This window comes from Corvus brachyrhynchos, unplaced genomic scaffold, assembly GCF_000691975.1.
Source record: "Corvus brachyrhynchos isolate BGI_N302 unplaced genomic scaffold, ASM69197v1 scaffold80, whole genome shotgun sequence".
Taxonomy (NCBI): domain Eukaryota; kingdom Metazoa; phylum Chordata; class Aves; order Passeriformes; family Corvidae; genus Corvus; species Corvus brachyrhynchos.
Genome location: NW_008236769.1, coordinates 10,744,318 through 10,757,877, shown reverse-complemented (window position 1 = coordinate 10,757,877; position 13,560 = coordinate 10,744,318). Strand labels below are relative to the sequence as shown.

Genomic DNA, 13,560 nt, shown 5'->3' with positions numbered 1-13,560 from the left:
ATCCACAATCTTCTAAATTGAGCAGTGTAAGTAGGTTCCATGGAGTTTCTTTTATGGGCATTTGCTGAACAGTGTTCATTGCTTACATGTCTAAAAAGGCTGTATTTGGATTTTTTATTGAAGTACGAACAGTGTGTGAAGTACCAGCTGTCCGTGTTGCCGACTGCTGCCATAAGGTGGCGTGATTTCTTTGAAATTTGTTATTTATTTATTTTTAAAAAGATCTGTCCAAGAATACAGCATATTAATAGATACTTTAATAAATAAAAACATGATTTCACCAGAAAAATGTCATTTTTATTTTAAATTGTTAGATTGCGTCTGGCTATACATGCACAGACAGAATTCTTACAAGGTTAGAACTAATGATAGAGTTGCCTCTCCTTAAGCATTTTCTTCTTACCTGCAGAAGCTGTATTACACATAGAAAAAAACAGACAAGTTTTTAGGATTAATGTCTAGGTGCTGTTTTTAATAATAGAACTAGTATACAAGATTATTTTAAATATGCAGAGATCAAAATGAGGTGAGAGTGAAAAATTAATGGTGCAGTTATGCTGTAATTGTGGTAGGAAAAATGTCTCACAAAACAGAAAATGCACAATTTTATTTCTGAACTGTGGAAATTGTGCTTGTTCACAGCAGGGCTGATTGTGATTAATTATCCTGTAAATTGAATTCAGAAAATGAGCATGTCTAGTATGTGCCTCAGTCATGCTCTTTTCACAAGAAAGATATTTAGAAATTTTTCTTTATTAAATTATAAGAAATCTGGTTTTGTTAAGAACAGATTTATCTTTTATGTAGTAATAAATTTTCCTATGTGAATAATTTGTTGTTATGAAATAGTGTCCACTAACAACCATGTTAACATTCTGTGATTTGCACCACAGTTTTACTTTTTAGCATATTTACTGGTTCATATTTTCAAGGTGTAACTTAAGCTACAAGGACCTTATGATTATTTAATATTTGGCTGAATGAGAGGGCATGATCCTATTCTTCTTCCCCCTTTTCTTCCCTGTAGGTGAATGCCACTACTCTCATTCTCTTGCACAATTCAGTTCTGGAAAAGATGTTTATAAATTTATAAACACATTAAAGGTGTCTCTGTGAGACCGCAGACAGTAGAACACTGCCTATGTAAAAATTTACCTTAGCCACAATAATTGGAATTCTTTTACTCATCAACAGTTTTGGAAACAGATTCCATAACACTTTCAACTGTAGCCCATTCCACTTACCTTTTAATTTTTCTTGAAGTCTGTAAAAATGGGGGAACCTTGCAGTATTTTCTTGAAGACAAAAAAATTAGGTTCCTCCTCACCAAGAGGAACATTCAAACCTGTTTTTTCCTGAAAATCATTTTGGTACTTGTACTTTTGGTATTTCTCTGTGGTTAAAAATAGGGCAGAGTAGTATAAAGAGAGATATAATCTCTTAGGGAAACAAGTGTCAAGTTCTTTAAGTATTCTTAAATAATCATTTAATGCAGAGAAATTTTTTAACTTAAAGATGATTTAATTCTTTTAACTAAGTATCAGGACAAGAAAAGATGGCTGTTGCAACTTTTCTTCTTGTTCTCATCTGGTTTCAGAAACCTTAAAACTATATTGTATATGATAAACAACATTTGTTCTATCAAATTTCTAGAGTTTAGTAATGTTTTCAAAGTTGGAATGTATCATGTATTCTTTTTAAAAAGCAGTGTGAGGACTTTTGTTAGAATGTTCCATCTTAATTATAACCATTAACAATGTAGTATTATTAGGTGTTATTATCGATAATAATGCTTGATTTTTTTTCTGTTTTGTTAATTCTACTGAATCAACTTCTTTTTGCATTTCATCTGCAAATTGAAAGCATACAACACATCTCTTTGGTATGAGGTTTTTATACTAATGAATGACATGTCTCTGCTGGATATTAGCTTTGGCATCTGTGGGTGGCAAAACCCCCTAAATGCTCATTTGACTTAATAAGGAGTTTTTAAGTGGGTACCTGTTTTTGTTTGACTGATTTAAATAATCAGACAAAGCTTACACAGGGAGATAATAGCTTCTATTAGACCAGCTAGTAGGAAAATCAGACAAGAAGATCTAAACATGCCCCAAACTTTTCCCACCCTCTCATATGATCTAATAAAAAGTATTAACTCTCTCTGCAGAGGTTGCTTTACTGATGTTCTTAGATCATCACCATGGCCACGACATCACCACTATGGCGAGTATAAGTACATGATTTAAGTCAAGAGGCCTCTTCCTTCTCAGCTTATAATAGTGAATTTAAAATTTATAAAGAATGTATAGTGTTGTCTTAGATTTCACCAATTTGTTAAAGCTATGAAAACTTGCTGTGGGCTGCCAGTATATATGTGTTCCACTGTGTACCCCCTTTAGGTATTGTATCTTTAGCAATATTTTGTCCTAATTTTTATCTAAGATATAACCAATCAATAGGCAGTTTTTCTGTCAGCTTTCATGAAAGTGGGGGAAAGGCCAGTTGTGAAAAAACAGTGCACACATGAGAAAATCTCCATTTTTGTATGTAAAAGGCAGTACTGTATTTTTAGCGTGCTGATAATGAGTTCTTAAAGGCTTAATCCAGTCTTATATATGGATATTCTGAAGTCTGACACTGAGCAGCCCCTGATGCTGCTGTGTTGGAAGCCTCATGGATCTGTGCCCACAGATGAGGTTCTTGTTCCTCTTATCCCTTTGCACCAGGGGTCAGCTTCTGGAACAGTGAGAGGTGTGCTTAGTGATTTCAGAGTCTCTTGCTATGCTGGCTCAAACTGTCTTGCTGAACCATGATATCTAGATTTAAATAGTGTAAATTAGTCATGACATTACACATTGATGTTTTTACCTTGAATTACTGATGTGGTCACGGAGCTGATCAGTAAGACATTGAAAGCATCCTGGGGTTTGTGCCAGGCATTCTTCTGCTCTGTTCAGACCCTGGGTTGGTACAGTCCTGGCTGGAGTTGTTCACCTGCTGGGCTGCACAGTGGCCACGCACCTGTGCTGGTAAGTGAAACACTGCCAGGACACGGGGGCAGGCAGGGGATTGCACTGTCCGGACTGTCACACTGTCCAGCAGCATCCTTTGGTTTCACATTTAGATCTCCAGACTGCTCTATTAAGAATTTTAGACTCTCCAGCCTTCTCTAGAGGATCATCTTCAGGCTTTTACTTTGGCATGTGGGATCTTACCAGGTACTTTAGTTATATCTGTTGTTACTCTTTGAAGAAGGAAACATCATGCTAGTAGTATACATTTCATTGTTCTTCACAGATTGTACACCAGCATTACTGTTAAGCTTTTGCTGGTATTTTATACTATACCATAACTTTTAAAAGATTGTCAGTACCTCAAGTTTACATTTATAGTCTTTTTTATGGAAGGTTCTTGTGCTCCTCACAGTGTTTTGTAAAGTATCTGACAAAGTTGGGTTGGTCAACAGATGAGCAGTTGTGTGCAACCTCTTTATTGTGAATTTGAGATACTTATTTCTAGATACAATCCAGAGTGAAACTGATTTTTTTCCCCAGACACTGAGAATAATGGGATTTATTTTCTGTTACTGCAATTGGTAAAATGACCGTCCTTCAGTAATGCTACTTTTTTACTCTTTTCTCCTACTTTTGGGTTATTTTCTTCAGATTCTGGAGGAATTTGCCATGTAAATTTGCATGTAAAAAGCAGAGTAGTCAGAGAATGTGCTGAGAGCTGGATCTCATCTCTACTTTTTTTTGAGGTGCATATGGCAGTGCTCATCATGGCAGTGCTCACCCCATGCTGTGGTGCTTGAGAAGAAACCAACAGTGTTGCCTAGGATGGATTCCGTAGGGAATTAGGTCCCCATATGTGCAAAGGCAGGTGGCAGTATATGGAGAAATTTCTTTTTGAGGAGGCAATCAATAGACTGTCTGACCCTGCCACTCATGTGCTGTCCAATCCTTACTGCCTCCAGGCTTGGCTCTCCAACGCAAGCCCATTTCTGTCACAGAACCAGAGACACGATATGTGCTTTCAGGGACTAGAGACAAACTTGTATTCTATATAAATTAATCTCCTTGTAGTAGCCAGTACTGCCATTCTTAAGATGTGTGATTAAAGGGACACAGGTGAATTCACAGGCTGTAAATACCTCTGCAGTTCATGGAACTACAAGGATCAGCCAGGGTGAGCAAATTCAAGTAACCATCTGAAGCTACAGAGGGGTTGTATTCCTTAGATCAGCAATACAAGGTCCTGGGCTTTGGCATTTTTTGGTTCTGGTTTCCTTGAGCAGTGACAGAACAGTCCATGCTCACACAAGTGGAGTTCTTGGTTGGTTGGCAACCTCTCAGGGGTGTCTTTCTCCCTAACCTAGCATTTTTCTAAAATTGGGCTTACTCTCTTTGAACTGAAACTGTTCCATCTTCTGGGTCTGAGGCATGTGACATTATGGCAGAATAATGCTACTATTTCTGCACTGGGGTCTGTTTCTAAAATGCAGAATTATTTGCTGCTTAAGGCTGATCCTTGCTGCAGTTTCTTATATTACATTTGTTGATTCAAGGGCGTCTTTTAAGGCTCCTCCCAAGAAGGTGAGCAGTGAGGTGAAGTTACTCCAGGTAATAAGGACAAGAGCAGTCTCTGAAGATGAGACCAAGGCAGCTTTTACAAGATTGAATGAATGGGCAACAAAATGGCAGATGAAAATATACGCAGATTGATGTAAAGTAATACAAATGAGGCGAAATAGCCCTAGCTTCATATAACAAATGATATATATGTTTCTTAGCAGACTGTTTCTTCTCAGAAGTGAGGTCTTTGAGTTATAAGGGAGAGTTGCATGTAAACAACAGCTCAGTACAGTAGTAATGAAGCAAAATCCTGTACTATGGATTATTATGGAATAAATGATTCCATTGCATACACCTGTGGTTTGTTTTTCCATACCTGGTCTCTTTATTTTAAAATGGTCTGATATATTAGAAGAAGAAAAAATTTAGAAAGGTGTAAGAAAGAGTGGAAAATTATGGGTGGGATAGGAAAAGTAGTTAGGATTGACTGCTCACTCTCTCCTTCGGGACAAGAAGTCGGTACCATTAATTAAAGATAGCTGGAGCCAGGAGCAAAACAAACAGGAGAACACGATTGTTCATGTAGGAGGTGAGTCGGTCTGTGGGATGCCTCACCACTGAGTGCTGTGGATGCAAGAAATTTGCATGTCCTGGAGGGAAAGTGGACAAGTATTTGGGAAAGAGAGCCACTGGGGATTATTAAGGAGACAAGCCATGCCAGGTTCAGGAAATCTCTTGAACTAAAAATACCGGGAGTCTGGGTGACTGTAATCAGGGAAATGTCTGAGTTGTTGCCCTGTGCTGCTTGCTGGTAGACTTCCATGTGTGGCCACTACTGGAAACACAACACTGAGTTTGATGAACCCATGTTCTGAACTGGTCATATTCCTAGATGTGAGGGTGGACAGTGCTTCTGCTTGGCTGTGGGACTGTGGGTGTCCTCTTGGCACAGGAAGCTGTGCTGCCTTTCCCTTGGTGGAAGGTTGTTGTGAAGGGCTGGCTGGCTGTAGGATCTCCTGGTGCTGGGTGCCTGCCCTGGGCACTGGGAGCATTCCTTGTTTGTGCTGCAGCGCTGTGGGAGGTGACTCTGCTGCCCTGCCGAGAGCTGCTGCTGCAGCTGCAGAAGAGATTGTCCAGGCAGCTCCTGTGTGGGAATGAGGAACTACGTGACTGGTTTGGTGCCTCTCTGTTCCTGCCCTCCCTTGCTGCTCTTCCTGTTACCTGGTATGTCTTTTTGTCACGTCACATGACAAAATAATATTTAAGGAGGGATATTTGCTCTGTGATGAGACCTGGTTGATGTTAGGGAATGAATTAAGGCTTTATTGAATGAACTGAATTGGTATTTCTAGAGCATAATCACAGAATACATACGGCACAAACGATAGCATCTGTAAATTGTTTCTGATTCTCTCTCATGCTTAAACTGCTGGGATTTTGGATAGGAGTTCGTACCACTTAATTTTCACTGTCCTCATGTATTTATCCATCCAGTGAAGTTGAAAAAAAGAAAGGAAAAAAGGAATCACCTATAGCTTCTACTAGGTGCTTTTTATTTATTTACTACTGCTTTTTATTCACTATTAAATCATTAAAGCATCTCACGTGTACTTCTAAAACTTAAAAAATACAGTAAAAACCCCATCCTCAGCTTCCCTCTGGACCAAGGAACTGCTGAAGAATGATATTTAAGGATTACTGTTGGGCAGAAAGTGCATGCATTTCTTTCTGAAACTGCACAGATATTGTGGGTCTGTCTAGAGAGTAGGTGTGGTATTGAAAATTATAAGAGTAATGTTTTGCTTGGAACATGTTCCTTGTAAATGCCAATGCTCTGCTTACTCACAAGAACACAGAGAGTTTTGGTAGGATGAGATAGGTTGCACAATATGCATACATGTGATTGTAATCACACTGAGAGACACGTACATACATGCCAGAAACTGGTAGAAATTTGCTGTGAGTCTTACGTGTTCTAACAATATTTTTTAAAAATTATTTTTAGATTATATTTTAATTATTTTTAGTAGAGATTGGTGACTTAGTTCATTCAGGTAATATGCTCATCAAAGGGGAATGTATTAAAAAACAGAGAATACTTTGGATGAGAAAGCGATGTTGACTCAATGCTTAAACAAGTTTGGACAAACCTTTACAACAGTGTCCTGTAGGCCCTCAGTGGATGTATTTTACATTAGCAGATTCCTCAGCAGTGCTGCTGTCTTTACAGAAGCTTCATTGTTACGCAGGACCTGCCTAAACACCATTTTGAAAGCTGCCTGTTCCTTTTGATGAGAAGATACAGAACCAGCACTGAGGGCGGGGAATGTGCTGGGGAGGGAGGAGAATGGGAGAGGTGTTGATAGGGCAACAGACAGAGAAGCCTCATTTTTTTACTGGACTCTGGAAGAAGTAAATATGTGTTCAGAAAGAGCGTAATAATAAAGTTGAAGGGACTGTTTCTTAGCAATGAGATATTAAACTATTTATACATGGAGAAAACTTTTACTGATAGTCAAGTGTCTGTAAGTATAAAGTTTTGTTTGTCTAAAGCGAGCAGAAAACAGGAATATGGTTTAATGAGTAGTCTTCCGAGCTAAGAAATCTTGCAGTGAAATATGATAAATTATGCTTCTAAGGATTCATTGAGGTTTTAAAGAGACAAAGTTTGTAAGTATAAGTATTTAAGTTGACTTTCTATATAAGCTCTGTTATGAAATTAAGAATACACCCTTTTTATAGCCATGTTTAAAATTCTTTTGCAGCATTGTGTTGTTTTTAAAATGAGTGTGGTAGATATACAGATATTTCTCTAAGTTTTTTTACAAATCTTTCACTTAATTTTTATTATACTTGCACGTGTTTCCGTAAAGCAAAAATGTCGTTACAGATATGTTACCTTTTAATTGTTAGAGTGCTTTTTTTAAAGTTGTGCACCTAAAGGGATTTTTCTTCTTCCAGCTGGATTTTTATCCAATAAAACAGAATCCAGATGGTGTGAGTTATTAAAATAACTGAAAATAAGTTTAAGGTATTTATAGAACACAAAATTTCTGAGGTGTAGAGACTTAGATCAGTTTTGGCTTCTTGCTCAGAGAACACTTATTTTGCAAGTAAGTGTCCTAGCTGTATCATCAAATTTTGACATTATAGTCTTTTTCTTTATGTCTATATATCTCAGAATAAAATTGTTTTAAATGCTAAAAGTATGGCAGCAAAATTTTCATATTTTAAAATGAGGAGGAAAGTAAATAATTACAAAGCATAGGAAGATATTATATACATTATTTACTTGAAGTATAGTAGTTTTCCTGCTCACTTTTACATTGATTTCCTCAAAATCCATTAATTTTTAGGGACTACATCTTCAGTAGTAGGAAATTCAGAAGTGACTAAATGTGTTTCAGTGATGTGTCACTTAATCATATCCTCTTTAATATGGAGTTTAGTTTACTGTGGGACTGCAAGTTACCTTCTATCTGCATGTGCAAGTTATGCTGTTTCTGCATGTTTTTATTAGTGGGGAGAATTCAGTTGTCTTAAAATGTTTATCAACGGAAGGGGAAAATAAAAATGGAATTGTTTACAAGCATTTTTGAAAAACTGTATTTTTTTATTTTCATTTTTCAGTCCTCTAGAATTGTTTTTCGAAGTTTAAAATATGGCTTGTAGAACCAAATACTTGTTTTTAGAGTGGATTTCTGGATGACAAACCTTGAGCTTAGCCCTTGAAAACATGCACAGGAGTCTGAGCAGCGCCGCAGACAGCAGATGGCACTCGGAGCAGTCGTTTGCATCTTTCCCTTTGCTTCGCGGGATTTACTGTAGGGGAAGTCTCAGTGTCTGACAAGGCAGCTTCTACTTCAGTTATTTATACACGAGCAAGTTCCAGCTAGTTTGGCTTCAAAATATTTTTGTTAATATTGCATTGGAATAGGAAGGACTCTTATTTCAAAATTCATAGAGGGAATCCACAATGTTCTAAATGAGAGAATTTTTCCTCTTCTCATCAGTAGCACATATGGGGTCTGTTTATTGTTGAGTAGCTGACAAATCATTGACAAAACTATATTTAGACAGATTACAGAAAATTTGGAAAATTAGGGGAAAAAGCTTTTTATTTTATGGCAGAGCTTTCTTAATTTATGTGTAGGCTTTTTGATGCTCCTGCTTTTTATTTCAGTAACTGGGGTCAGTGAACTAAATCATATTCTTAACATGTGGCTGTCATGCAAGTTGTTGTTACTTTAATATGACATAATAAAAAATCAGTACTTGATGAGATTTAAGATTTTTGGTGGTGCATTCTGCCAATGTCACATTTAGCTTAGGACTCAGTGTGACGAGGAGCTGATCCAGGGGATTGCCTCTTTCTGGTTGCCTGGTGGTTTTTGTGTGTGTTTTCTTCTTTTAGGAGCCAGGGATATAATAAATCCTGTTCATCTTTTGACAAGTTAAAACTTATCCAGGCTCCCTGTCATTCTGTCTTTCTCTTCAGCTTTTTCTGCTCTGAAAACAAATGTACAAAAGAAAATATGAGCAGGAAGTGGAGGGAGGGTAGGAGAGAAAAACAGATCAACCTTATCTGGGGTCGCTACCCCTTCCCACAGTTTAGCTTCTAAGCAGATGGATGTGGGTTTACAAATGTCATCTTTGGTATATCTGAATAAGGCTTTTAAAGCTGTTGTACCATATTTTAACACTTTCCATTAATAGCTTTTCAAATTAACATTCCTTCTGCTTTTGACCTTTGACCTCTGAGTTGCCTGCCTGATATACAAGTATGCTACACAAAATCACAAGATTTTATATCTGTAGCACTGAAATAAGCTATGAAAATGTAGAGGGATATGAATTTTTACAGAGCTTTCAGTGCCACATGACACTTCATAGCCATGATCATTAACTGCTGCTGTCTAATTGGTAGAGGTTATTTTTCAGTGTTAGTGGAGTCACTGTATGGAAAAAATGTGGATGTGCAATGCTTAGTTCAGTGAAACAAAATCAACAGTTCTAAATGTCTGTTTAAACTAAAGGATTATTAGGTTTATAATGCTGAGTGTGAGTGCCTAGAATGTGTAAAACATTGCCCACCCACAGTGTTCCCAACACTGCAGTTGCTCCAGTGAGCTGCTGATCTTGCAGCTACATCCTGTTGTTGCGTGTGGGGTATTTTCCTCTTGCTCCTTCTTATGGGCAACATTCTCACCTGTTAAAATTGTACTAGTACTTTTGGTCTTTCTAGGTGATTCCTAGAGGATTTAGGTTGAGTGTTGAGTAAGTGCTATTCATAAAAGTCCTGTTTTGTGTTACCCCAAAAGGGTGTTCCCAGGAAAGTTCTTCAAGCATTTCTGATCCATTTGTGGTTTTTACTCATCCATTGTAAGGATTATTATGCACCTGATTGTTTGTAATGGTGTTGCTATTTGGTTAAAGTATTGGCAATGAAAATACATTCTGCATCCCACTCAGTTTAGTGTCAAACAAAATGCAGTATTTAAACAGCTCTGGCATTTTTTTCTTTCTGAAGTTTTACGTTTTGAATACTTATCCACACAGTAAAACTGTTCATCTGTGCAAGTGTCATAGGACACTTGCTTCTGAAATCCTAGAGTAACAGAGGGTGTAATTTATAATTTTTAAAACACATTTCTTCCTGTCTACCCACCCATTTGTTTCCATTGCATTTTGTCATGGTATTAAATACTTGTAGGAACATTCATTACTGTAGTGGTGTGCCTATTTAAACAATAATCAATCAAAAAATTAACTGTCCATCACAGCAATTGGCTTATGCCACAAAAATTCTGGTTAAAATAGGCTTCATCTGCAACTGAATTAAATTTCTTCCCTGATCACTGTAAATTAAATTGAGACGATTGAGTTTTTCTGTTAACCAAGTCTCTTCATCCTGAATGCAGAAATGGGAAGATGTGCAGACTTTTACATACTGACTGTTGCAAGTCAGTCTCACCATGGAATATTGAGTGAAGGCTCTTTTCTTTCCTCATTTTCTCTCTTTATAAGAAGTTCCAAGTAATAGTTGCCTTCTTCAGAGGGTTGTTTGTATATTAGGGGCTCAAGCTAGGAACTTTATGCATGAGGGGGATTCCACATGCTTCACTAAACAAGGGAGAAAGTTCCTCTTTCCTGAATGACTACTAGTACGTCCACCTAGGGTTTAAGGATATCCCACTAGCATAAAAATGCCCACTAATCACTCCCGGTTTGCAGTTCTGGTGTTTCTTTTTAGCAGAAAATTGTGTTCTGATTGCTTTAAAAATGTCAGCAGTGAATGCTTTAGGTACTACCACTGTTGTGGACAGCAGCAAACTTCCTGAAATGCTGTACTTTCCATATAGAGTCTCTTGAAGACACTGCTGTCACAGGCAAGTGAATTGCACTTCCCTCTTACATTACAAGGAGCCTATTTTGCTCTCTGTTCCTGAGGCTCTGTGCACAGTACTCTCTTGACATCAGCTGAGCACAGGTTCAGGTCGTGAGGGAGGAAGGGCAGAACAGCAGTTGGTTTCTGAAAGACGAATTTTGTCTTTAGTGACAAGAGGCTACCCCTAGGTTTAATGAAATAACGCCAAGTCTCCTTGTATTGCAGATTTTTTTGTGCAGTTTATAGTGTTAACCACTGAAAAGTTAAGCAGAATGGACCGTTTGAGGTCCTATTTTGTTCTGGCTTGCATTATGTAAAGCTCTGAAAATAGTGGTTTACTATGTAAATGTTTCTATAACTAACGTTAGGGGATTAACTAGTGTTTTTTTGGAAACTGTCTTGGAAATCTGTTTTATTGAATACAGGACTATAACACAGTTCAGTGTCATTTTATTTTCCTGATTTGTTATAGGAAACGTTCTAAAATACAATCAGCATGATTTATATAAAATGATCAAGCTTTTCTGGTGAGAGATAATTGAGATCTAATCTGAATCCCTGACGAACCACAGCTTCCTGCATTGGCCTGTTGCTATTGGTAACATAAAGGGAGTAAAATAGAACTTCATACGAAATGCCTTTAAACTTTACTGGCATGTACAGGCATGGAACAGCGTTGAATTTTTTAGTTTAATCTTTGAGAAGCCGACGTGTTAAGGAAATGCTTTTTCCATATTAAGTGAAGATGAATTTAGGAAGAGTACTGCTAGGAAAAATAACTGCTGTTTCTTACGAAGAGCGGGTAAGTGATATGAATTATGTTTAGCTAAAGCAAGGCATTGTTGCAGTGAGGAATTAGAATAGGCTATTGTTATTGGCAAGAAATTAGAGAAGAATGGTATCAGCTTCAGAATGCTTTTTGCTTAGCCTTTAAGCTTTTTTACTTTAAAATATTTGAGTTAAAATTCCTTTGTAAATGAAAACATTGGGTTTTATTCTCAGAGAAAAGTAATCTTGTTATACCAACTAACACTGAGCTTTTGATATGTATTTATGAACTATGCCCAGTATGTATAAAGCTAAAAACCCAGTATGTTTATGATGTGTGCCTATTTTTTAATTATGTGCAATGTATTTTGTATATGCTTTCTGTACCATTATATCAATATTATATCTTTAGGTAAGACTGTATATATCTTGTATATATCTTTATAAAAATAATTTTAGGCATGGTTTTGGCACTTAAGGCACTGTGTTTATATGTGATAGGATTGGTTTTGTTTGAGGTAAAAAGTTGAACATTTATTTCTTAAAGGAATTCCAAATGTCACATCATTTATTCTTCATTTATTGTTTTAATATATTCATATATTTGACAAAAATATACTGAATGTATTCAATAAAGTTATTGTACAGTAGTTGTACAGTATTTTTTTCTTCAGAACTCTTACATGCAGAATGCTTTTAAAGTGTTAACTGTTATAAATGCAATTTGGTGGTAGAGAATTGAAAAGTGAAATTGTGTAATAGTCCTCCTTTAAGTGGCATTCTGAAGGGGCACTCTTCTCAAAGAATTCTAAATCATGAAATTAATTGCAATAATATTTTGAAATGAGGACAAAAAGCCTGTAATGTTATGCTACTTTTTAGGTGAGAAGTACATTTGAGATTATTTATTAGAAGGAAAATCTAGCAATAATTGATGAGTAATATGGCTTTATTTTTTATTTAAAATGTTAGAACTGTACATACCATATTTTGTATGACATGATTTTGAGACATGATCACCCTCCCAGAGAACACTGGAGTTCATGCCATGAACTATGTTGATGCTGTAATATATTTAAAAATATGTGTATATCATGTAAATCTTGGAGTAATGTGACTGAAGACCTTGGGATCTGCTCATAATTCATACCTTGGCAAAAGGAGAAGTTGCTTCAGGTGATTTAAGAAGTAGTTTGAACAAAGTTAGATGCAAGCAGACGGTCAACTGAGTGATAGGCTTTCCTGAGACAAGTGACAGAATGTTTGAAAGTTGGCTCTTTGTATTCAGCCTGTAAATCTTCAGAACCCAACAGATTCCCTGGAGTTATCCTCTGCACTGAAATAATATGAGGAAATTAGTTTAGAAGGTTGGTGGAGATAGGTGTGCTATTGTAACCTGAAAGGCTTATTTACAGGGACTATAGTAAAATAGTGTGTAAAAACAGACTCTGGCAGCAGTCAGAGAATTCTTTGGATGCAGCAAGAAGTCGATGCCTGTATTAGAAGAAAGTGTGCTTTAGAAAGGTGACAGGTCATTTTTAATTCCTTTTCTCTTGAATCTTTCTGGATGCCCAAGAAAGGAATAGATATTTCTGTTTAGTCTATGATTTTGTCATTGTTAGAATAGGAGAGAGAAATATGTCCTCACTCTCCTTACAGATTTTACCCTCTGTGTCTTAGGAGGAGTGGGAAACAGAGATGTCTTTTTTGACTCAGGAAGGCACTCACCCCCACTGTAATAGCACAGATGATTTCATGTTGCTCCATTTTATTGCTAAGGCCTGGCATTTCCCAGTATGTGTCCCCCCTGCCAGTATCCCCCTCTTTCCC

At 37.0% G+C, this 13,560-nt stretch overlaps 1 protein-coding gene across 7 annotated transcripts in view; it reads left to right on the top strand.

Annotated features, from left to right (window-relative positions):
• Nucleotides 1–13,560, top strand: part of RGS12 (regulator of G-protein signaling 12) — an 85,282-nt gene that overhangs the window by 18,400 nt on the left and 53,322 nt on the right. The window contains exon 1 of one of the 7 annotated variants that reach the window (XM_017727709.1): nucleotides 6,964–7,099. The exons of 5 other annotated variants lie outside the window; for them this stretch is intronic. In XM_017727709.1, coding sequence (XP_017583198.1) covers nucleotides 7,067–7,099 — 33 coding nt within the window. In that variant the 5' untranslated portion in view covers nucleotides 6,964–7,066. Of the gene's footprint in view, nucleotides 1–6,963; nucleotides 7,100–10,960; nucleotides 11,765–13,560 lie in introns of those variants that run through there. One more of the 7 variants, XM_017727708.1, reaches the window with a different exon arrangement.